This window comes from Stegostoma tigrinum, chromosome 18 (assembly GCF_030684315.1).
Source record: "Stegostoma tigrinum isolate sSteTig4 chromosome 18, sSteTig4.hap1, whole genome shotgun sequence".
Lineage (NCBI taxonomy): Eukaryota > Metazoa > Chordata > Chondrichthyes > Orectolobiformes > Stegostomatidae > Stegostoma > Stegostoma tigrinum.
The window spans coordinates 23,650,580-23,677,077 of record NC_081371.1 but is presented as its reverse complement, the minus strand read 5'-3'; the positions used below and the strand labels follow the sequence as shown (position 1 = coordinate 23,677,077).

Genomic DNA, 26,498 nt, shown 5'->3' with positions numbered 1-26,498 from the left:
GGGAATGGAGTGAGAAGAGGCTAATTATTGTATATTTGGTGGAGGTTGGGGGATACTTACTGTGTGTCCATGCAGCAGAAGGGGCTAATAATTGTGTATGCAGTAGAGGAGAAGGAAGGAAACTAACTAATATGCTACTGTCTTTGCATCTTTTTCCCTCTTGCGAAAGTGCTCTGGGGCCCAACCAGCGAATTCAAGGAGAAAAACAAATGAAACGGCAGACAGTGACACTGCCATGCCGATAGCATACATGCAAGTTCCTTCTCTTAGTGAGATGCTGGAATCCCTCTTTCTACCACCCTGACTCTCACTCACTGACCACCACTCTTCACCCCACTACTCTACCCTAACCTCCGTTAGGCCAAAGTGCCCCTTAATTTATTTCTTATAAGTTAGCCACCCTCATAACATCTTTCCTGTAAATAACAATCCTCCAAAGCATGACCTCCATGGTCACCTGATACATTAAAATGTAAGGTTTTGGGGTAGATTAGTAGCTCAGGTTGTGGATGCTGTCATTGGTTGCTCCAAGAGCTGGTTCTTTGTTGCTCCAAAGAAATCTCATTACCCTGCTGGGTAACGTCATCAGAGCAGTCTCTGATGAAACGCCATTGCATTTTCCTGCCTGGTTTTTAAACTCTAGACTACATTGAGCTGGATTACCTCGCTTCCGGTTTTCCTTCGCAATGGAGTATATATGGTGTCGAGTTCTATGTGTTTGTTGATGGCTTTCTTTGTGGAGTGCCAGGCTTCTAGGAATTCCTGTGCCTGTCTCTGCTTTATCTGTCCCAGGATCTTGGTGTTGTCCCAATCGAATTAATAGGTCTCCTTGTCCATGTGGAAGGAGGTGAGTGAGTGTTGGTCACGTCTTTTTGTAGACAATTGGTGTTTGTGTACCCTTGTTGTACCATTGCGAAGGAAAACCAGAAGTGAGGTAATCCAGCTCAATCTGGTTTAAAAACCAGGCGGGAAAACACACCGGCGCTTCATCAGAGGCTGCGCTGATGATGTTACCAAGCATGGTAATGAAATGTCTGTGGAACAACAAACCAGCTCTGGGAGCCAACCAAATGCAACAATAAAATATATTTAAAAAACTACCGGTGAAACAAAACACAAACAAAGCACAAAAACCTTCACAGCCGATACATGACTTCCAATTATTTTTTTGTTTATAGACCTTTATTGTCATCCACTTATTCACAGGATTGTCAGTCCTGTCCTTTGCTATTAAGATACTCTGTGAGAATTGTACTGAATCTTAAGATTCAGGAAATAAAGCTGCAGAACCATATGGGAAACACTACTGACGTGCTTCAAATCTATGTGTTGGAATATGGCTCTCCAGGCTCACCTAGATAAATCCCTTTCAATAGAGCTAAGGGTAAATAAAGAAAGTTTTAAGGTATGTTTTCCAGCCTACTATATGGCCAGCATCACAGGAGTGGAATGAATAATTGGCGATTGATAATCTATTGCAGATCCTTATTGCTGGATCTTTGTCACTTTTGCATGGAATCTCAGCTAAGCATTTGAATTGATCGAAAGTATCATTACCCAACTAAGCACAGGTTTCGATGAAACACTGTAGTGCATTTAGATCAAGCACAGCGTGATTTCCATCTGTTTACAATGTACTTGTACTTTGTGCTTCATGGAAAATGGAGCCTTTCAAGTGTCAAGGCTTTTTAGTATTTACTTTAATTGTCTAGCTTTGCAGTAACATTTTAAAATTATTTTTGGCAATTTATGTAAAATATTTTCATTTTATATTTTGTTTCAAAAGCAAGGGCTTCACACTGAGAGCCAACTGATAATTTTAAACTGGATGTCAACATAATCTCATACACAGAAATACTTAGTAAATATTGCCTAATTATGGAATCACATCTGATCTGTTTTCGGTTCTGCAAGCATGGCCTGGTTTGCACAGACAGTACCTTGCCTGTTGCAAATAGCTGAAGGACCATGTTGTTGATGCATTCCACCAATTTTTGGGATGTACATCTTACATTCCTGGCGTTACACATCACTGAAGTTCATATACCAGATTACATGATAAAAAGAACATATTTTTAGCTTGATAGTATGATTGTGTTACGTGCAAACACCATCCCTGGTGCTACTGCATAGTCATTTTTGAAGGACTAAGGTAAGAAAATTCAGTTGCAGGACTTGAAATAATGCCACTTTTTTTGCATATATGTATCTGAGAAGACCAAGTGGTTCTTGGTTAGCATCTCATTTGAAATAGGGACAGGATTTTTTGAATGACATGGTTTCCCATCCCACCATCCAAGGCATTGGTAGGGAAAGCATCAACACCAATCCTGGCTGCCCTACAACCATTTACTTCTCCGTGGGATGTTAACTGCCTAAGATCAAGACTATCTCCCCCTCTCATCTGGGAAAACAAAGTTCCACCTTAATTGACTGTCTGCTTTATAACATGGTGGCCTCTGCTGGGACTACAGGCAGTCCTGAAGAAGACGAGGTTATCCATACGGTGGTAAGTCTGAGGTATTTGCAGGGAATTGGGACAGCTGTACACTGGGCTGCCAGACTAGGTTTGATGGTACAGGCCCAAAAGTGGAAACTGAACCCACGATCTTCTAACTCAGAAGCAAGCATGTTATCACTGAGCAACAAGACAGGAAAGCTATGTAGTTGGCAGGCAAGCAAGTTAAAGTGTCACCACAGTAAAGAAGATAATAGCAATATCGGCAAGATCAGCTGGCATCAAAGCTGCAGTACTTTTTCACTGCTGCCAGTATGGCATAAACCATATTTCCACACTCTGGCATTGTAGTAATTAGTGAAGGGACTGGCTCAAAGGTAACTTTAGTCAACAGAGCTGAAACATTGGCTACAACAAGGTCAATATTTTCCATGAAGAATATGTGAAAATAGAACATGCTTCTAAGAGATGCTTCAAATCCTCTAATACAAACTAGCAAAATGAAGTACTTTACAGTCAGAACAAATATGTCTAATGCATGAATCCATCTTGATGTATCTTCCACAGATGCTGCCAGACATGCTGCGTTTTTCCAGCAATTTCTGCTTTAGTTCAGATTTCTAACGTCCCCAGTTCTTTGTTTTATAATACGTCTTGAGCCATACTTCAGGAAAGCTCTAAATGGAAATGCTTATTTTGATTTTGAGTATTCATCATGCATTGTTGTCCAAGAAATAGAAGACATCAAATGAAACATCTAAAACAAATAAATTGGGGAAGGCTGTTTCACAGCAGTTCATTGACAGTACTTCTAAAGGTGTCTTGCTAAGCTTGCAGATGAAATACATTCCCAAAACCAATAAGAACAGACTAAGCAAACATGGTAACAAGTAGATTAACAAAGTACACAGCAACAGTGTGCATTTCACAAATCATATTGAAGTAGCTAAAATGAGGTTGAAAGAAATCTAAGATTCTTAGTAGATTCATCATTAAACATGTTAACCAATGCAAAAAGCCTGTAGAACTACAAAGTTAAAGCAATGGAAAATAAGTCAGAGAAAGTATAACCGAACTGAATAGTGTCATGAGTGCCTCTGAGGGTGTTTCTGAGAGTGGAATATAAGATTGTTAACTGTGCAGTCACAGTTAACCCACAATTTGAGAGAATGAGAAGCAACCTCATTGAATCATACAAGACTGTTAGGATACTTGACAGCTAGATGCAAGAAGGTATTTCTTCTCGTGGAAAAGCCTGGAACCAAAAGGCATAATTTCAGAACAAGGAATCACACATTTACGACAAAGATGAGAAGGTATTTCTACTCTCAGAAGATAGTGACTCTGTGGAATTCTTTACAGTACAGGGCTGTCAAGAGTGAGTTGTTAGGTATATTCAAGGCTGAGACAGACAAATGTTTAATCAGTAAGGGAATCAATGGTTAGATGGAAAGGGAGAAAAGTGAAGTTGAGGATTATCAGCCATTATTGAATCAAAAGCGAATAGCACAGTGGCCTTAATGGGCTGAGTGGCTTTGGCTCCTTTGTCTTAACGTTTTAAAAAAATTTTTCTTTCAAATTAAAGGCAGAAATAGAACTGGGAACATTGTAAAAAGTAGCTTAAAGGCTGATATGTGATATTCTTCTTTACAGCAAGTATGATTGCTTTCTGGCATAAACATATTAATATGCCAATGGAGTTGAAAGCCTGAGAATAATTTAAGATACTACAATTGCTTCAATTGGAGGACATCAGGATCTCCCTGAATGGATGAATTCATGTTGTTGATAAACTCTATCTGCAATTATCATCTGTAGCTAGCTAGGCTCTACTTACTAACAGTGGGTCTTAGCTCTTGGTCATTACAAGTGCTGTCAAACTGTTTGCCCATTCTCATAAATGTTTTACTGTTAGACTGCAGGGTCCAAAAAGCATCAGAAGATACTATTCTACAGGTTGTTTGTTTTTCTTGTAAATCTACATGACTATGAGGGAGAAGTAAGCAAGATGTTATAATGGTAAGACGGTTAGATGGTAATCTTGAACCTGGGAAGATTTCTAGGTTGATCCTTCCCTATTTTCTCCATGTCCTTATTTGCAAAGATGTCATAAGGCTTTAATTTTGTTTGATTCTCAATTCTTCAGTTTAAATAAACTCCCTAGCATTGTTTGTTTTGTAGTCTTAGAGCAGAGCCTGACTTGCAGGATGTTGTCAGTTGAAGAAGCACAAATTCAGTAAAAGCTATGTGCTAAGTCTGCAGATATAATGTGTTCTGCAGGAAGTAGTAACAGTGAAATTTGCTGGAAAGTACAAAGTCTTAGTTGGCCAGGTGTTTTAAATTAATTTTATTATAATAATCTTTGAAAAGATTAAAATTCTGAAATCCTTGGCAGTAAGCTGCATCTTGAATGTATACGAAACTGTTATACACTGTTATTATGGATTGGAAGATATGAGAGATAGTTTAGCAGGAAAGGCTGATGTTTTGGGCCTAGACCCTTCTTCAGAAATGGGGGAGGGGAAGGGGGTTCTGAAATAAATAGGGAGAGATGGGGAGGCAGATAGAAGATGGATGAATGAGAAGGTAAGTGGAGAGGAGACAGACAGGTCAAAGAGGCAGGGATGGAGCCAGAAAAGGTGAGTGTAGGTGGGGAGTTATGAAAGAGATAGGTCAGTCCAGGAGGACGGACAGGTCAAGGGGGCAGGATGAGGGTAGTAGGTAGGAGATGGGTGTGGTGCTTGAGGTGGGAGGAGGGGATAGGTGGGAGGAAGAACAGGTTAGGGAGGCGGGCATGAGCTGGGCTGGTTTTGGGATGGAGTAGGGGGAGGGGAGATTTTGAAACTTGTGAAGTCCCAAGCCTCACCGCTTTGCAGAACCCTTACGCTCGGTTCGCACTAAACAACTGCACCTCCCAGTTGCTAATCATTTCAACTTCCCCTCCCATTCCTCAGACAACATGTCCACCCTAGGCCTCCTGCAGTGCCACAATGATGCCACCCAAAGGTTGCAGGAACAGCAACTCATATTTCACTTGGGAACCCTGCAGCCCAATAGTATCAATGTGAACTTCACAAGCTTCAAAATCTCCCCTCCCCCTACCACATCCCAAAACCAGCCCAGCTCATGCCCGCCTCCCTAACCTGTTCTTCCTCCCACCTATCCTCTCCTCCCACCTCAAGCCCCACCCCCATCTCTTACCTACTAACCTCATCCCGCCCCATTGGCCTGTCCGTCCTCCCTGGACTGACCTATCCCCTCCCTATCTCCCCACCGGCACTCACCTTTACTGGCTCCATCCCCACCTCTTTGACCTGTCTGTCTCCTCTCCACCTATCTTCTCCTTTATCCATCTTCTATCCACCTTCCCCTCTCTCCCAATTTATTTCAGAACACCTTCCCCTCCCCCCATTTCTGAAGAAGGGTCCAGACCCGAAACGTCAGCTTTCCTGCTCCTCTGATACTGCTTGGCCTGCTGTGTTCATTCAACTCTACACCTTGTTGTCTCACATTCTCCAGCATCTCCAGTCCCTACTATTTCTGAGAGGTAGTTTTTCCACTTTTCTTAGCTCTTGGCTGGCTACAACAAGATGTAATTATGCAGACAGAGTTTTAGCTCTTTTAGTCCTGTAAATTTGAAGAACAGACATGCACCAGCTTTCTTGTAAGTTTGAGTTAAAAGAAAGATTAAATTTTTATTTTTCACAATAGCCAGAACAAACATTCACTTCAAAAATAAACAGACATTCACAAACAAGAAGACTATAGTGACTGATCTAACGTGCACTTAGACAAGCAACAGAGTAAAAAGAAACCAGTCACTTTTTTACATAGTCCTTAAGATGGTCATTGAAATGATCTGGGCTTGGAAGATTATTTCATGGTTCCCTGGAAACAATGGAGATTGCAAGTTTCTGCTGTTTCAGGAAAAATTGAAATCAAGTTCCTGGTATAAAGAAATACAACTTTGCCAGTAAAATAATTGGTCACCCCCGTCCTTATCTGGCTAAGGTGGTATGAGAAGCAAAATCTTTTATTATGCTGAGCAAGAGGTACCTTCTTTTTAAGTCTTTGTGTCCCAGACTGACTTGTTGGACAGTCCCTGTGTATTAAAAAAGATATTTATTCCCTTTCCAGCCAGTTTCAGCCACCCAATAACACTATTGATGTACTCCTTTGCCCATGTAATGGGTGGAAGCCAATGTAATGGACAATACATACTTGATATCAAGATTCTAGATCTAATTATTCTCTCTGGTGATTTTATTTGAAATTCCATATTTGTAGGCTAGCAAATCTAGCAGCCATTGTTATTTTAAATCTCTACTACTGAATAGTGAGGAGTACTCAATTAGTACCTGGGAAAGCCATTTGTACTTTAAGCAATTTCCTTGAGATATGTTCAGGCACATTTGCATCCATCTACCCAGAAATTACAAAATAGATCACTTGATTCTATTCAAATTCATTCTGTGAATGTGAAGTGTTCATATTCCATGATAATAAAATGTGAGGCTGGATGAACACAGCAGGCCAAGCAGCATCTCAGGAGCACAAAAGCTGACGTTTCGGGCCTAGACCCTTCATCAGAGAGGGGGATGGGGGGAGGGAACTGGAATAAATAGGGAGAGAGGGGGAGGCGGACCGAAGATGGAGAGTAAAGAAGATAGGTGGAGAGGGTGTAGGTGGGGAGGTAGGGAGGGGATAGGTCAGTCCGGGGAAGACGGACAGGTCAAGGAGGTGGGATGAGGTTAGTAGGTAGCTGGGGGTGCGGCTTGGGGTGGGAGGAAGGGATGGGTGAGAGGAAGAACCGGTTAGGGAGGCAGAGACAGGTTGGACTGGTTTTGGGATGCAGTGGGTGGGGGGGAAGAGCTGGGCTGGTTGTGTGGTGCAGTGGGGGGAGGGGATGAACTGGGCTGGTTTAGGGATGCAGTGGGGGAAGGGGAGATTTTGAAACTGGTGAAGTCCACATTGATACCATATGGCTGCAGGGTTCCCAGGCGGAATATGAGTTGCTGTTCCTGCAACCTTCGGGTGGCATCATTGTGGCAGTGCAGGAGGCCCATGATGGACATGTCATCAAGAGAATGGGAGGGGGAGTGGAAATGGTTTGTGACTGGGAGGTGCAGTTGTTTGTTGCGAACTGAGCGGAGGTGTTCTGCAAAGCGGTCCCCAAGCCTCCGCTTGGTTTCCCCAATGTAGAGAAAGCCGCACCGGGTACAGTGGATGCAGTATACCACATTGGCAGATGTGCAGGTGAACCTCTGCTTAATGTGGAATGTCATCTTGGGGCCTGGGATGGGGGTGAGGGAGGAGGTGTGGGGACAAGTGTAGCATTTCCTGCGGTTGCAGGGGAAGGTGCCGGGTGTGGTGGGGTTGGACGGCAGTGTGGAACGAACAAGGGAGTCACGGAGAGAGTGGTCTCTCCGGAAAGCAGACAGGGGTGGGGATGGAAAAATGTCTTGGGTGGTGGGGTCGGATTGTAAATGGCGGAAGTGTCGGAGGATACTGCGTTGGTTCATATTCCATGTTGCTTTTCAAAAGTGCAGTGTCCACCTTTCAGTCCGTAACAATACAACATGCAATGAAAGAGCTGTAAGGCTCTGTCAGCAGTAGGTGTGAGTAAAAGTGAAAGGTAATACTTCTTGACATAAATATTTGAAGGATTTACAGTGAGATAGACTACATACTGAAACTTACTGCCACCTTCTACTGGACATGCTCTATTATTGTTCTTCCAAGAATAGTCTTCTACAGTTTCAAATACATTTTCCTTACCAACCATCTCAAGTAACAATATCGTACTTTCAACTCAGCGATGAAAGGCTTTGGGAGCTGTACCACACTGCTGTGTATTCTCAAAATCTGTTCATAGCCCTCATATTTGCCATCTGTTGGCTTTTGCCAGCACTTTACCATCCTTCTAGCACAGCTTGCTTAGCCTTTAGAAAAGTTGAACTAAAAATTATCTTCAGTGTACAATTCCCTTTCGTCTCCTAACCTTATGAAGCTCCATTGTCAAAAGACATATGGGTTTTACAATTCAAGAAGAATTTTACAGCAGCTTTCAGAACATCCTGAAAAACTGAACAATCAACCAAATATAGCACACAATTTGCTCCAGATACCCTTCTTCACCATCTGGTCTTAAAAATTCTGCTAGATGGACACTACGTAACAAAAGTCATAAAGTAAGTGCCTTCAAAGAATTCTGGTACTAATGATTTTGATTCATAATTCCGATGTCTGTATCTTCAGTCATCAAATCAGAACTGATTGATTTACTATTCAACAGTTTACTCACCAATAAAAATTCCAGTCTTCACTTGTTGATACCCGGATCCAATCTCTTTTCTCGAAGTTATTTAAAAGCACAGACTTGTCAATGTCTGTTGCCCATTTCACTTTTCCTGTCATGATCTTTCTGGTGAATATGAACTGTTGCAGATTCAGTTAACCCTGTTAATGAAAGACATGAAAATATACTCACATGACAACACAAAAAGATGTCAAAAACTGTACAAACCTTAAATACTTATTGCAAAATTTTCATGTTAAATTTATAGATTTTTGTTATTTCTTAATATTCTATTGTACTTATGCTTTTGTTTTAGATTAATTAAAGAATATGAATATGTTCCAAATCCCATCATGGGTGTTTCTGTATTATAATTCAGTTTTGAAGCTCTGGAAATAAAAGCTGTCTGAACTACATGAGACTCCTGTTTCATATTAGCAAGGTTGGCATTTAACTCTCCTCTGACGTGGACCAGCAAGCCCCACAATTGTACTAAACTGCTCAATGAGAAGGTAAATGCCACTTCCTCAAGGACAAATCAGAGTGCTGGGCGTGCGGATTGCGCTATCAGCAGTGGCAGTGGAGTCAGATACATTGGAGATTTTTAAGTGACTCTTGGATTGGCACATGGAGAATAGTAAAATGTAGGGTATGCAGGGTGGTTTGATCTTAATAGGATAATAGGTTGGCACAACATCGTGGGCCGAAGGGTCTGCACTGTGCTGTACTGTTCGATGTTCTATGTTCTATGTTCTAAAAGCAAAAAATTCCAGTTTTGCTCATGATGAACATATGTCCAGAATGAATAACTGAAAATGGTGATAGAAACAGGTTTTGCCATTAGCCTATGTATCTTATATAGGGTATATCTTATAGTAGAGAATCTTCATAGCATTCTTACTGGGGTGTCCACTGTCCACTGCAGAGAAGTATACATATAATGCAGGCTGACGCTTCACTGTAGGACCAAGGGAACGATATCCTACTGTTTTCATGAAATGATAAACAAAATTCAATACTAGGAGACTCATGTATTTACGAGAGAAAGAAAACTAAAGGGAACCCACCAACTCATCAACAACATCCTCACCAGTATCAAATGCACCGGGGAAGAGGAGAACAACAACTGACTCCCATTCCTGGACATAATGGTTGAACAAAGGGCCAACAGTGAGTTCCAGACCAGTGTATACAGAAAGGCTACCCATACGGACCAATTACTTAACAACAACACCAACCCAAACACCCACAAATGGACCTGCATCAGAACTCTGTTCAGAACAGTCATAACACACCACAGCACCTTGGAACTGTGCAAAACCGGGGAAGAACACCTCCACATCATCTTTAAAAACAATGGCTATCTGAAAAGCGCAGTCAGCCGGTACTTACACAGCAGACAACAACAAGGTAGACACAGCACGCCCAAATACACTAGTCACCCTATCATACATCAAGAACCTATCAGAGATGGCCACCAGACTACTCCAACCACTAGGAATGGTGGTAGCACACAAATCCAAGGCTACACTATGATAACTACTGACAAGAACAAAGGATCCCATACCCACAACTAACAGAACCAATGTTACGTATAAAATTCCATGTAAGGACTGCCACAAACGCAATGTCATACAGACCAGGAGAAAGCTAGCTTTCACGGCACATGAGCATCAACTAGCTAACAGGAGACGCAACCGGCTACCACTTGTTTCCACACACTCGGACAAATTTGACTAGGACAACGTAACTATCCTAGGACAAGCCAACCAAAAACAAGCACAGGATTTCCTAGAGGCCTGGTATTCAACCTGGAACTTAATCAACAAACGTGTGGAAACAGATCCCATATACCAATCACTATGAAGCGGAATTGGAAGTGAGGCCTACCACCACATCAGACCAGACCATATAAATACAAGCAAGACTGACCAACAACGCTTAGTTGGAGGTGCACTGATGATGTTACCTAGTATAGTGACAAAACATCTGCAAACCAATCTACCAGCTCGACAAATAAATCAACAACCTCAAGAGTATGTAAGTTCACCCTAGTGTCCTAACCATGTTTACGTCAGTCAAAATCAATAAAATAGGTTGCTGTGGACTTTGAGATGAAAATAATACCAAGGCCAACAGCACTCATCATTGTTATGGGACAAACTGGAAAGCAACTGCACATGTAGTTAAAAGTGGAAGTACAGAGGGCGACACCAGATTTGACATGCTGCTACTCAAGCTTTGTATTATCAATTTTGCAACAACTGAGTCATCATTAAAACAAATTATGGGTATGAAGTTGTGGTAACTAGTCACTAAACAAAGCTTATAATGCCAGGGATAGTATATCAAGGCATAAGTGAATTATTGATTGAGCTTTAAGTTTTAATTATTAACAAACCCCTGCTGTAGCACTGAAATATTTTACTTAATTCATCTGTGGAACATGGACGTCACTGGCTGACCAGCATTTATTTCCCACCTCTAGTTGCCCTTGAGAACATGGTGGTGAGCTGCCTTTTTGAACTGCTGTAGTCCACATGCTGTAGGTTGACTCAAATTCCCCTTAGGAAGGGAATTCCAGAATTTTGACTCAGCAATAGTGAAGAACAGTGATTTAATTCCAAGTCAGGGTGGTAAGTGGCTTGGAAGGAAACTTGCAGGTGGCAGTGGTGTTCCTTTGTTTCTGCTGCCTTTGTCCTTCTAGATGGACGTGATCCTGGGTTTGGAAGGTGCTGTCTAAGGATCTTTGGTGAATTTCTGCAGTGCATCTCATTGATAGTACACACTGCTGCTACTCAGCAGTGGTGATTGAGGGAATGGACATTTGTGGATGTAGTGCAAATCAAGTGGACGGCTTTGTCCTTGATGGTCTCAAGCCTTCTGAGTATTGTTGGAGCTGCACTCATCTCGACAAGGGGTAGTATTTCATCACTCTCCTGACTCGTGCCTTGTTGATGGCATGCAGGCTTTGAGCAGTCAGGATATGAGTTATTCAACGCAATATTCCTAGGCTCTGCACTTGTAGCAACTGTGTTTATATTCACAGAATCCCTACAGTGGAAACAGGCCATTTGGCCTATTGGGTACACACCAATCCTCCGAAGAGCATCCACTCCAACCCACCCGTGACTGGATCTCTGCGTTTCCCATTCTAGACAATATGGGCAATTTAGCATGGCCAATCCACTTAACCTGCACAACTTTGGACTGTGGGGGGAAACCAGAGCACCCAGAGGGAACCCACACATACACAGGGAGAATATGCAAACTCCACACAGACAGTTCCCCAAAGCTGGAACTGAACCCAGGTCCCTGGTGCTGTGAGGCAAAAGTGCTAACCACTGAGCCCAGTTGAGTTTCTGGTCAATGGTAACCCTAAAGATGTCGATACGGGGTGGGGGTGGGGTGGAATTCAGTGATCATCACACCATTGAACATCAAGGGGTGGTGGGTAAATTGTCTCTTGTTGGAGATGGTCATTGTCTGGCATCTGTGCAGTGGGAATGTTACTTGCCACTTGTCAGACCAAGCGTGGGTATTGTCCAGATCTTGTTGCATTTGATTATGGGCTACTTCTGTATCTGAGGAGTCGTGCGAACAGTGCTGAACATTTGTCATCATTGGTGAACATTCACACTTCTGACCTTATGACCTATTTATTTTTATAAGCATCGGATTTCATTATTTTATAATTTATTTATAACTGGATATTTAATATAATTAAAATTGAAATTAAACTTGCTTGTGCGACCCTTCCAGTTAGTAGGCTAGCAAATTTTCTCTGAACTGCCTCATTTACATTCTTCTTTAAATAAAGTGACAAATACTGTGCAGAGTACTCCTGATATTGACTCACTACTGCTCTGTATAACTGGAACACAACTTCCTTATTTTTTGTATTCATTTCACCTAGTAATAAATGATAATATTTGATTAGCATTTATAATTCCTTATTGCACTTGCATTCAATTTATAAGCCAGGATAACCAGAGGCCCTGCATTTTGGAAAGGCTCTCTCACCATTTCAATTAAATTCTTATTTTTTATGCTTGCTGCAAAAAAAGGACTATTTTCTACTTCCCAATATTATGATCTTTGCCACATCTTTACATCTTTGCCTACTCACTTAACCTACCCATGTCTTTTGGTAGCCTCTTTACTTCATCTTCACAACTTACTTGCTGACCATCAGCAAATTTGGTACTTGTATCTTTGCCCATTTATCTGAGACAGTTAGATAAACTGTAACAGGTGATGTCCCAGTACCAAGCCCTTTGGGCACAAAACTTGTTTTATCTTACAAACCTGAAAAAGACCCATTTATGCTTATTCTCTGTTTCCTGTTAGCCCAGCCAATTTTCTATACATGCCAATATGCTACCCCTACACCAAGAGCTTTTATTTTCTCCCATATGATTGATGAAGCATCTTATGAAATGCCTTATGAAAATCTCAGGTCACTACATCAACTGGTTCTCCTTCATCAACAGCATTTATTACCTCCTCAAAGAACTTCACTAGATTGGTCACATTTGATTTCCCTTCCACTAAACCATTTTGGCTCTGATTGATTACTCCGAACTTAACCAAGTGCATGCTATAACTTCTTTAAGAGTAGCTTCAAACATACCTTTTATGGCAGACGTTAATCTTACTGGCTTTAGTTTCTTGCTATCTGTATCTCTCCCTTTTTGAATAAAGGAGTTATATTTCCTACCTTCTAACGTCATGGAACCATTTCCTAATCAAAGAAGTTTTGAAAATTTAAGGCAATGCATCACCAATCTCACTCACCACTTATTTTAACATTTTCACATTTTCATCATGACTTAAACACATGTCAGTCCACAGACCCAACAACTTACTCAGTACTCCTTTGCTAGTGATGTTGCATTTCCTGAGTTACTTCCTCCCCTCCATTTCTTTTTATTTCATTCCCGGGATGAGGGTGTCACTGGCTAGGCAACAGCATTTATTGCCCATTCTTAATTGCCCAGAGGACTGCTAAGATTCAACCACATTGCTGTGGGTTTGGAGTCACATGTAGGCCAGAACAGATAAGGATTGCAATCACAAGATTTACTGCTGTTTTTGGAATGTTGCTTATGTTCTCTGCAACGAAGATTGATGCAAAATATCTGTTTAATTCATTTGTCATTTCCATTATTAATTAGACAATTGAACATGGAATAGTACAGCGCAGGTACAGGCTCTTCAACCCACCTTACCTATGCCGACCATGATGCTGGTCTAGGCTAATCCCATGTGATAGTGCAGTGCTTTCTAGTAGCCAAGTTATGCTCCTTTTTCACAGCAGTAGCTATCATAATATGGTCAGTTTTCATTCGCAAAACACACTAAAAATCTTTTGGATACTTATATAGGTTTTCAGACTTGTTTGTGAATGAGGGAGATGAGGTAAATGGGTAGTAGCAGGATCGATAGGGTGCCAGATGGTTAAAATGGTAGAGTGGCAGGGTGGTGAGGCTGAAACAGGGGCCAAGGATTTGGAGTGAAGAGCTCAGAGATTGAGGAGTTTTGAAGGTGCATGAGGTGGGAGGGTCAGGGGAATTGGAGGAATCAGTGGGGGTGGAGTTAATTGTTTAGTTAACCAGCAGTTGGAATGGTTCCTGGGTAATTATTCAGCGAATTGTCAGATCTCTTCCCAAGCCGAAACTGAAGTCAAAGACATTCGCACAGGGTCTCAGGCATCCGAAGAATTGTCCAATAAAAGCTGAAACTTCCTGGGTAATCACATGGAGTCAGTGCGTTGGGAGATGGGTCCCTTCTCTTTCGGTGTATGTCTGGTCTCCAAGTCTCCAATGATTGGGGACATAGTATTTGTGGTACTGTACTGCCTGTACTATTTGGCTGCTGCATTCCAACATGGCAACAGTGACTGCCCCTCAGAACATTGATTGTGGAGTGCTTTGACATGTTCTTAAATTACAACAGGGTGGCACGGTTAAATCTGCAGCCCCATAGCACCAGGGACCTGGGTTCAATTCCAGCCTCAGGCAACTGTCTGTGCAGAGTTTGCACATTCTCCCCATGTTTGCATGGGTTTCTACTGGGCGTTCCGGTTACCTCCCACAGTCCAAAGATGTGCAGGGCAGGTGGATTGGCCATGCTAAATTGCCCATAGTGTTCAGGGGTGTGTGGGTTATAGGGGGATTGGTCTGGGTGGGATGCTGCAAGGCGCAGTGTGGATTTGTTGGGCCAAAGGGCCTGTTTCCAAACTGTAGGGAATGGAATCTAATCTAATAACAACTAAGTACCCCCCATCCTGTTTTATAAACAGGGCACCATACAAAACTGACCCTACCATTATTCGTTTCATTTCTCATCTTGATTGTAATCCTACCATTATCACTGATTGCCCAGTCTGGTGCTCAGACCCATTAGTAGTTTGGATGCAGTCGGTAAATATGTACAGTGTTAACGTTTCAGATCGAGTGACCTTTCGTCAGAATCTTTCGTTGTGAGGAACAGTCACCGGACCCGAAACGTTCATTCTGATTTCTCTCCACAGATCATCTCCTACCTGCTGAGCTTTTCCAGCAATTTTTGTTTTTGTTTCTGATTCACAGCATCAGCAGTCTTTTTGATTTTTAAAGTGTAGTGTTCGACTGCACCAGTTCGACGGATATTTTTGGCCGAAAATACTCGTTGCAAAGGATTTTAATTTCTTTTTCTTCCAATCATGTCCTTCTATTTGTTTGTCATTCCCCTTCTCTCCCCTCCTTCCTCTATGGCACGGATCAATCTTGCGGTCTTGTTTCGGAAGAAAAATGTTGCTTTCTACACACTCTCAGATTCCAAAGGCACATGTGTCCGGCTGATAATTTGCTGTGCAACCATTCAGGCAAACCTTACCTGGGCGAGAGCTCTGCAAATGTGGCAATCTCATTAATTTTCTAACCACCTGTTTACCGGAGTCGACTTGTTTTCTTTTGTACATTAGATTGCTCCCTAGCAACCGGTAACGCTGAGGCTGGGAGAAGCCAACTGCGCAGAAGCTGCAGGACCGCCAAGATTTTAGGTTTTGATATTGAGCCTTTTTGATGGATTGTGCTCAGCTTCTTTACATGATATATTGCAGTTGTCTGACTATTAATTGTCATATTTTAGTTTCATTGTATGTTTCTTTTTGAAACTGCAATCTAAACTACTGCTGGAACATTTTTAGTTTGAATCTAAAGTGCTCAATGTGATATACTTATGACTGAATATACAGCAATTTTGCAACAGACAGAAGACATTGTATGTGCACATATACACATTTTTTTCAAAACGTCTGTGCCTGTGAGTGGAAAATCCCGAATCACTCAGTTTGCACCACTTTTTAACATCTCGCTGTTTTATTGGTTAAGTGTTAGGGCTAGTATCCATCATTTTCACAAATTTTGATCAAAATGACAGAATTCATTTTCACAAATATGGCTTTGAATATTCCAAGCACTTCTATAATAATCAACATGAAACATGGGCTGTAACACATCTTGATCATGCTTTCCATTCTGAGAATACTGGAAAAGCCAGATCTTTGGTATGATCTAACCTGATAGCCATAATTTTTTAAAGAGCAGAATGTGTGGATGAACCAAATGTAAGAAAACAAGGAGCAAGATTCCAGGGTTGAAATGAAACACAAAAATGTCTTTAGCGTACAAACTCAAACCAAAACAAACATAAGCAATAATAATATTGTCACCAAAAAAGATGATTCTAAATCACAAACATTATATATCCAAATTAAATTCTAACATTCAGAATTATTATGAATTAATAGACAGTAGACTGGCATGGTGAATGGTTGTGAATATGACAAATTGAACATTATCTGGTGAAGTGCGATGTTATTTACTTTGGCAGAAAAAGTAAAAAAGTAGAATATGTTGTGGTGAGACTTAGAAATGTCTCAATTCAAGGGATCCTGAATGCCCTTGTACTTGAATCATAATAACGGTAATCAATTACAAAGGTGAGTAATTGTTACAAAGGGACTGGTATACAGAAGTCTTACCGTGGCCAAGTTTTCTTACCTAACAAAGAAAATATTTAAACAAGAGGGAGTGGAACAGACGTTCACTACTGGTCCTTGGCATTGTCTTATGAGGAGAGATTAAGTATACGAGGCCTATACCTTCCTGAGTTCACAACAATGGTAGCTAATCCAATTGAAGCATATACATTTCTTAAGGAACTTGTCACGTGTTATGAAAATATGCTATTAATCTGTAATTTTATCAGTTGGTGTATGAAGAATGAAAAAAAATACTTTTGGTAAGCAAAGAACATTGATTTGAAGTATCTGCAAACACTAATTTGCACCAATGAGGCCTAATTCTACAGATATGCAAAGATTACAAAGACGCCAACAGACACAATGACACATCTGGAAATGTGAACACTTCTTTGCTTATTACGATGAAGGATGGTTAATTCACAAGTTAATGGTTGGGACATTGGATGAACTAATCACCTTAGCTGTGAAAGGGAAGCTGAGTTAGACATGAGCTATGGTCCATAGTTTTTGGAATATACAGAAGGAGAAAAGTTGTGTTTTTGAATTTTTGTGTGGATGCTGAAATTGGGAATGAGGAGAGAGGCTGCCATGGGGAGCAGCTCTCTCTTTCTGCAGTATTTCATCCACGTCTATATTCTGCTTTGCTGAAAAATGCCTGCAACAGCAAGTAGTGACTGTACTAAAAAGCCATTGAATTTTCTGCAACAGGATTTCAGAAGAAAAGAGTATCTACCAGCTGTGACTGAAAAGTAACTGCTTCAGCAAAGAGACAGAGGCTGGAGTGAATCTTTATTACATTTACCTTTTCAATATGTGTTTTACTTGTCCAAGTTTAACATAAGCTAATCCACAAAATTACTTTTTTGCATAGTCAGAGAGTTTGTATATTTGCACATATTAGTAGGAAGTAAGCGTTATTTATACATCTTTAACATTGTTAATGCTTTTCCAGCAATAAAATTAATCCTTGTGTTTATTTCAATAATCTGTCTTGCTTAATTCTTACAAACTTCACTAGGTCAACGGCATACCTTCTTGATAATCCAGCATCTTTTTTAAAATCTAAAACCTATTGCTATTAAATGAGGAGTGGGGTTTACATAGCTGATGCTAACACGGATATTGAAAAAACTGTTTCAAAAACAAGTTTTGAAGAAGAGTCATACTGGCTCAAAAGTTTAATTCTGTTTCTCTCTGCATATATGCTGCCAGGCCCGATCAGTTTCTCCGGAATTTTCTGTGCACGTTTGAAAAAGAATGTTTTCCTGCCCGGGAAGCTTAAAGCATTGGGTCACATTCTGAGATAATGGATCAGTTATTCAGAACTGGGATAAGAAAAAATTATTCAATTAAAGCATCGTGAATTTTAGAACTTGCTACCCCATGGGGCTATGGACACTCCGTTGATGAGTCTACTTAACATGGAGGTTAATAGATAAGTGGCGACCAAATAAATGATACAGGAACAGTGCGGTAACATGGAGCTGAGGTAGAAGATGAACTATGATCTTATTAAGACAGCGTGCATAGGTCACATGACAACAGCTACTGCTATTTCTCATGACTGTATTTGGAATACATTGCCTGCTGCCTGTTACTAACCCAGTTTATTTCTCAGCTGTGAGAAATTCCACTGTGCATTATGCAAGTGCCTGTATTTGGTTGCCTGCCAGCAGTCATAATTCACTCATCCTATGCCATTCTGTTTAGCTGCTTTGACTCCAACGAAACTAGGCAGGGAGAAACAAAGGCCAGAAACGTGGTCATTTAAAGAATAATGTGAGAACTAGAAGGAGGAATCGGCCATATTGTGCAGCAAGCCTGCTCTGCTAACGTGGTGGCGGCTGATGGGATAAATGAAAGCATTGTAGAGTTACTGAATGGATGTCTGTGTTCGGTGAGTTGACAAGACGGTGACAGTATTTTAGACGAGCAGTGAGCACCGGCTGGTGCTGCCCTGAGGAGGATGGGAGGTGACATCAGTGTTTGCTCAGGTGCACAGCTCCAGGTGCAGGCTGGAGGCCAGAAGCCCGCGCCTTTCTCCGAGTGACGCTGCTGTGAGTATGGCCAGCTTTCTACACACCAGACCTAAACTAATCTGTCCATTATGATTGAATAGAATGTGATTTTTTTTTGTTTAAATTGTTCCTACAGGGCGGCTGTCGCTATCCTGACTTTGAAAAGGTAAGAATCAATTTGTTGGAGAGTGTGGGCTCTTGGTTTGGGAAAGGTGTGGCGCGCTGTTGTTTTTCCGCGTTGTGAACAAAGAGAAAGTTATCGGTGAAGTGCGGTGCGCTGTTTCATTCGATGAGGTGGGATTTTATGGCGGGGTGGGGCAGCTAATGAAGATGAGGGGAGGACGGCGGCTTCTTATCTCGATTCTGCATGTTTGTCGCTGAATCCTAACCTCGTCGCGATATGGCCAAGTCTAAGACTGTCCGTAATTCGGCCGATCCCATTCTTGTTCACCGCCCCTTTCTTACTCTCACCTTTACCAGGCTACCTTGCCCCCCCCCCCACAGGTGGGTAGAGTGGGGAGAGTTCGGAGGGGTAGTGAATAAAGTATACTTGGTAAACAGGAAGTCGGTGGTGGGTAGTTGAGTGAAACAGGAGGCTGGATGGTGAGTTGGAGGGGGTGTAGCTCACGGATGACAAATGGCAGGTGCTGTACTGGGGGTTTAGTGGGTATGTCGAAGGATGTCAGTGAGGTATGAGGGGGAGGCTGTGGTGAGGATTGGCTGTGGGGTTTGGGTGGCTGTGGCAAGGGGTAAGGGGCATAGAGTGATGAGGCACCTGTTAGAACCATTGTTCTTTAAATATCTAGGGGTGACGGCTGAATTTTCTTCAAACATTGCATATCATCTCTACAGTCATGCCTATAAACATGAGGAAAAGTTTTTCCCATTTTACTGTTTGTTTCACTGTTAGTTTTGATCAGTTTTAAACTAAGGACTAATAGGCTCAAATCAGAAAGCTCCGAAAGAAAATTCACGTTCAGCTGAGATTTTTAAAGGAAAAGGGAGTAAATTTGATAGCCTCCTCAGAAAACAGGTCCAGGAAAGTATGATGTATCAGCACCTCTTTAATGCAGGCAGCATGACAGATACTTGCTACCTGCTCATTTGAATGATTGTTGTGAGCAGTCATGCTACCTCCACTGTTTATTGGGTGCACATTTAGCAGGGAACCTAAACTCAATTTGGATAACACCAGCGAAAGATGGCCTTTACTCCAGATAGCTAGCCTACATTTTTTAACAGGGAAGTGCATAGTGGTTAAAGCAGATATTGGTGAATATTACCTGGGGAGGGAGGGGAAGAAAAGGCACAGCCTGGGAAGTGGCTGACTTTGCTTGGATACACTTTTTTATCTCTGCTCTGCGGGTATCCACACATGCACCCTTATGGTCTGTTCTCTATTGCTACATTAGCACTGCTCTTGGTTGCTCATATTTCTGGTTTGCCCTTATCCTGGAATAATCTCTCTAACTCCCTTCAGTACTGTAACCAATGTTTATTTACCGTCTATGACTACAGCTCTTTCATGCAGTACCGGTCTTTATTTTTATATATTTCCCTCATCAATGAATTGTTCTCCTTGCTTTGTTCATGTCAAAGTACCATAAATCAGTTGTATATTCTATTATGCTTTGTCAGGTTTTCCAACATTGCGTTGGAGGCTTTAGTGGAGAAGTTAGAAAAAAAGGACAGAGGTCCAAAAGGCAGAGCACCAAGTTGTCCTGTAGCTACATGTTTAAAAGAAAATGGGAGTAACTGGCTCTGGAGGTCAGGACCAGGAGTTGGTCCTTGGATGCAGCGTGGCAGAAAGTTTGGTGATTTTACACAAAAGTGTTTTCAAATGCCACTTCCTACTATTTGTGCCACCGGCCTCTGCTATTTCATGTGGTATGCTGAATTGGGAACATCTCATCCTGAAGATTCATATGCATCAGTGTACCCTCACGCAGTTTGTGTTGCTCCAGACCTCTCACCCGCACTATCAGGTATGCAACCAATGCAGTGACAAATATTGTATTCCATGCACTGACACGCACTCCAGTCCTCCTCCTCAACCCCAATCCTCCTCCTCAGTTTTATAACATATAACACACAGCGGCACACCTGAGGTGGGAGATGGTGGTGGTCATTATTGGGACACCCATTTCTCTGGTCATGCCAGTGGGGTGGAACGTGGAGTACAGCAACCATTGATGACAGCATCCTCCTATTCTCTGTCAGAAGTGCTGAGTGGATGATCCATCTCAGCTGACTGCCAATGTTTCCTATTTTCAACCAATCGAATCACTTTGCGAGAAATCAAGAAATAGCTGAAGACCCTGAATGCTGCCGAGGTTTTTGTTTAAACTTGTTCACAAGATGTGAGTGTCAGCATTTATAGCTCATCCCTAATTGCCCTGAGAGTGGTTGAGGGTCAAATATAAAGCTGACATACGGTATTTGTGAACCAGATGGGCTTTTACAACAATCAAGTGTTCACATGTTTGCCCGTACTGCTAGCTTCTTTAAAATTCCATTTTTTTCATTAAGCTTATTAGATTCAAATCTCACCATCTGCTATGTCCCATGAACACAGGGCTTCGTCAATTACCAGTGCAGCCTAGACCAGTGATATTACCACTACATCATTGCCTTCTGTAGGCCCTGACAATATTCTAGCAATATACTGAAGAGTTGTGCTACAGAACTAGCTGTTTCCCAAGTTGAGCTGTTCCAGCTGACAACAAAGTGGAAAATTGCTCATGTATGTCTGGCACACAAAAAGGTAGGACAACTCGGATGCAGTATAACATGGAAAAAAATTTTTGTGGTCTACCTGATGCCAAGCGGTCCAAGTAGTCTGGCAGTCATTTCGGGAATGTCTTTGATGTAGGGGAGAGTGGTTATGGTTTCTGGGCCCGTTTTGTCTGTTTGTTTGGGTTTGTTGCTGAGAAATCAGCGGACTGTGTTCATAGGGTACCCATTCTTTCTGAATACGCTGTATAGGTGATTTTCTTCTGCTCTTTGTAGTTCCTCTGTGCTGCAGTGTGTGGTGGCTCATTGGAATAATGTTCTAATGCAGCTTCGTTTGTGGGTGTTGGGATGGTTGCTCCTGTAGTTCTTCTCTCATGCTTAGAGAAATGATCAATGATGCCCACAACAGACTCCGTAAATACAACCAGGAAATTTCGCGCCAAAAAACTTTACTTACTAACGCGACAAACCATGAATGGACAGACACAGTACAACGAGCCATAGACATCAGACAACGGCAAACACAGAAAACGAGAAAACTAGACCTGCAGAAAAAACTAGACAAATTCACACAAAATAACAACACAGACAGCACAGAAGCATGGATAAAAAACTTATCTGACCAACCATTAACAGATACTGAAAAAGCCGTCTTAGTAAGAGGATTAAATTACAACTTCTGGGATGCGGACAAGAAAGATTTCTTAGCAGCGTTAGAAACAACACTGAAAGACAACAAACTCGCGGAAGAAACCCAGCAAACCATCAGACAAACAGTCGCACCAACATTAAGCAGGAAAAAGGAAGAAAACACACTCAATACACAAGAAAGGAAAGCCCTAAAAGGACTCAAAGATAAAAACTTCATAATCCTACCTGCAGACAAAGGACGCTTGACAGTCATTTTAAACCGAACAGACTACATTGAGAAAGCGAACGCACTGCTTGCAGATACTGACACTTACCAACAGGTGGCGATAGACCCGACCCCACAACTAGAGAACCAAATCACAGCCTTAGTCAAAAAAACTTTAAAAATCTGGAGAATTAAACAAGAGAGACTTACAAAAAATGAAACCAGATGGATCCAACACACCACGCTTCTACGGACTACCAAAAATTCACAAACCAGGAGCCCCCCTCAGACCCATAGTGTCGCTACCTGGAACACCAACCTACAGATTAGCCAAGGAACTACACCAAAGACTAAAACACTTAGTAGAAGACTCCCGCCACTCCATTCGCTCCACCCAAGAATTCCTGAACACCATCAAAAACACCAAGATAGAAGAGGATGAAATAATGGTCTCCTTTGACGTAACAGCCCTGTTCACATCCATCAACATCAACCTGGCCAAAGAAACACTGACTACACTATTAGAAGAACCAAAGACACATACACCAGACACCACCAACATCATCAGCAAGGACAACATCAGGAAGCGAGTGGACCTATGCCTCACCACCCACTTCACTTTCAATAACAAAACCTACGGACAAACCAACGGTACACCCATGGGATCTCCGATATCAGGGTTCTTAGCAGAGGCAGTAATGCAGAGACTCGAACAAACAGCTCTGCCAATCATCCAACCCAAACTTTGGGTCCGCTACGTGGATGACACCTTTGTCATCACTAAACAAAACAAATTAGAGGAAACATTCAAGACCATCAATAATACCCTTACTGGCATAACATTCACAAAAGAGGAGGAAAACAACAACAAGTTGCCATTCCGAGATGTCACAGCAGAGCGAACAGCCAACGGGGAACTTCAAACCAGCGTCTACAGGAAAACAACACATACGGACCAAATACTGAACTGCAGGAGCAACCATCCCAACACCCACAAATGAAGCTGCATTAGAACATTATTCCAATGAGCCACCACACACTGCAGCACAGAGGAACTATGAAGAGCAGAAGAAAATCACCTATACAGCGTATTCGGAAAGAATGGGTACCCTATGAACACAGTCCGCTGATTTCTCAGCAACAAACCCAAACAAACAGACAAAACAGGCCCAGAAACCATAACCACTCTCCCCCACATCAAAGACATTTCCGAAATGACTGCCAGACTACTCAGACCTCTTGGCATCAGGGTAGCCCACAAACCCACCAACACGTTAAAACAGCAGCAAATGAACTTAAAAGACCCTATACAGACAACAAGCAAAACAAATGTCATCTACAAAATACCTTGCAAGAACTGTGACAAACACTACATTGGACAAACAGGCAGAAAGCTAGCCACCAGGATACATGAACGTCAACTAGCCACAAAACGACATGACCCACTATCACTCGTGTCCGTACATACAGATGAGGAAGGACACCACTTTGATTGAGACAACACATCCATCCTAGGACAAGCCAAACAGCGACACGCACGAGAATTCCGAGAAGTATGGCATTCCAACCGGAACTCCATCAACAAACACATTGATTTGGAGCCAATCTACCATCCTCTGAGAAAAAGAACAGGAAATGACATCACCAATGCAGGAAATGACATCAGCAACCCAAGGAAACCTAAACAGATAAATAGAAAGCGGGACATAACACCAGCGCTTCGTTGGAGGCTCACTGATGATGTTACCTAGAATTGTGATGAAACGTCTGAAAACTAACCTTCCAGCTCAGCGAGCAAACTCCCATCCAGAACCTCAACTTGAGCTACAAATCTTCTCAACTCGATGGAAAAATTGTGACGTTATCCACTTTGATAGCAAAAATAAAAGGCAGATTATTATTTGAATGGCTGAAAGTTGAGATGGAAGAATATTCAATGAGACCTGGGTGTCCTCGTGTATCAATCCACTGAAAGTAAGTGTGCACATAGTCATAGAGCTCTACCGCATGGCCTATGCCGACGTGTTATCCTCAATTAATCTAGTCCCATTTGCCAGAATTTGGCCCATGTCCCTCTAAACCCTTCCTATACATATACCTCACCAGCTTATCTACTTGTGACTCCACTTTCAAGGAACTACAAACCTGCACTCTAAGGTCTGTTTGTTCAACAACACTCACCAGGACCTCTACCATTAATTGTATAAGTCCTGCCCTGATTTGCCTTTCCAAAATGCAGCACCTCACATTTATCTAGAATAAGCTCCATCTGCCACTCCTTGGCCCGAAGGGTCATCTGATCGAGGTCCCATTCTACTCTGAGGCAATCTCCTTGGTTGTGCACTACACCACCAAATTTGCTGTTAACTGCAAATGTATCAAACATACCTCCAATGTTTACATCCAAATCATTTATATAAATGACAAAATGCAGTGGACCCAGCACCAATCGTTGTGGCACATCACTGGTCACAAGCTTCCAGTCTGAAAAGCAAACCTCCACCACCATCCTCTGTCTTTTACCTTTGAGCCAGTTCTGCATCCAAAGAGCGTTTTCCCTGTATTCCATGTGATCTAGACTTGCTAACCAGTCTACCATGTGGAAACTTGTCAAGTGCCTTACTGAAGTCCATATAGGTCACTTACACTACTGTGCCTTCAACAATCCTCTTTGTTGATGCAGCAGGCAGCAGAAAGAGGGCCAATAATGTTGACCTTCGTAGTGAGAGGATTCAAATACAGGAACAAGGATGCTTTGCTGCATTGGTGAGGCCACATCTGGAATACTCCTGTGCAGTTTTGGTCCCGTTATCTGAGGAAGGATGTTCTTGCTGTAAAATTGATTCCTGGGATGGCAGGATTGACTGAGGAAGATAGATGGACTTAGTTAGATTTGTATTCATTGGAGTTTAAAAGAATGATGATTGGGTATTCATGGAAATCTGTAAAATTTTAACAGGTCGGATGAGAACATCCTTCCTGCAATGGTGGGACAATCCAGAACCAGGGGTCATAGTTTAAGGATAAGGGAATTAACCTCTTAGGACTGAGATGAAGAGAAATGGCTTCACCCAGAAAATGGTGAACCTGTGGAATTCACCACCACAGAAAGTGTTTGAGGGCAAAACATGATGTTTTCCAGACCAAGGTAGAAATAGTTCTTGTGGCTAAAGGGTTACAGGATCTGGGGGAATTAGAGTATTGAGTTGGATAATCAGCTGTAATTATATTGAATAGCTGGGCAAGCTCAGGAAGTTTTATGATCTGTTTCTGCTCTTACTTTCTATATTTCTATGTAAGTCCAACCTGACCAATTACCACCCCACCAATCTACTCTTGATCATCAGTAAAGTGATGGAAAATGCAATCAACAGTGTTATCAGGTGGCACTTGCTTAGCAATAACCTGGTGAATGACACACTGTTTGGCCCACTCAGCTGCTGACCTCATAGCCTTGGCTCAACATGGACAAAAGAGCTGAATTCCAGACTTGAGACGAGACTGATCACCCTTGACATCAAGGCTGCATTTGACCGAACATGACATTAAGGAATCCGAGCAAAACTGGAGTCAATGGGCATCAAGGAGAAAAACCCTCCAATTCATTGGAGTCCTATCCGGCACAGAGGAAGGTGGTTGTAGCTGTTGAAGATCAATCATATCAGCTCTGGAGTATCTCTGTAGGACTTTCTTGCAGTGGTGTCTGAGACCCAACCATATTCAGTGACTTTATCAACGACTATGTCTCCACAATAAGGTCACAAGTGGGATGTTTTCTGATTTCAGTGTTCAGCACCATTCATAACTCCTCAATACTGAAGCAGTCCAATTCCACATATAGCAAGAACTAGGCAATATCTAGGTTTGGGCTGACAAGTAACGTTCATACTACACAGGGCCAGGCATTGACTATCCATAAGAGATAATCTAATCATCACCCCTTGACACCCTATACCGTCACTCAGTTCCTCACTATCAACTTGTTGGGGAATACCACTGACCAGAAACTAAACTGGACTAACCATATAAATGCTGTGGCTACAAGAGCATGTCAGAGTGACTTACCTCTTGACTCCCTAAAGCTTGTCCATTACCAACAATGC

General features: G+C 42.0%; 2 protein-coding genes across 6 annotated transcripts in view; one reads left to right on the top strand and one right to left on the bottom strand.

Moving 5' to 3' along the window:
• LOC125460677 (polyglutamylase complex subunit TTLL1-like) overlaps positions 1 to 22,449 on the bottom strand; it is a 70,465-nt gene extending 48,016 nt beyond the window's left edge. For 3 of the 5 annotated variants that reach the window (XM_048548366.2, XM_048548368.2, XM_048548369.2), the window contains exons 1-2: positions 15,636 to 15,722; positions 8,763 to 8,917 (exon numbers count right to left, since the gene is read on the bottom strand). In XM_048548366.2, the coding sequence (XP_048404323.2) occupies positions 8,763 to 8,875 (113 nt within the window). In that variant the 5' untranslated portion in view covers positions 8,876 to 8,917; positions 15,636 to 15,722. Of the gene's footprint in view, positions 1 to 8,762; positions 8,918 to 15,303; positions 15,609 to 15,635; positions 15,723 to 22,415 lie in introns of those variants that run through there. The other 2 variants (XM_059652396.1, XM_048548367.2) reach the window with 2 other exon arrangements.
• The window catches only part of LOC125461005 (bcl-2 homologous antagonist/killer-like), a 46,545-nt gene continuing 38,820 nt past the window's right edge, over positions 18,774 to 26,498 (top strand). Inside the window, exons 1-2 of the mRNA XM_048549272.2 lie at positions 18,774 to 18,845; positions 18,943 to 18,972. The gene's annotated coding sequence lies outside the window, so the exon portion shown is untranslated. The remainder of the gene's footprint in view (positions 18,846 to 18,942; positions 18,973 to 26,498) is intronic.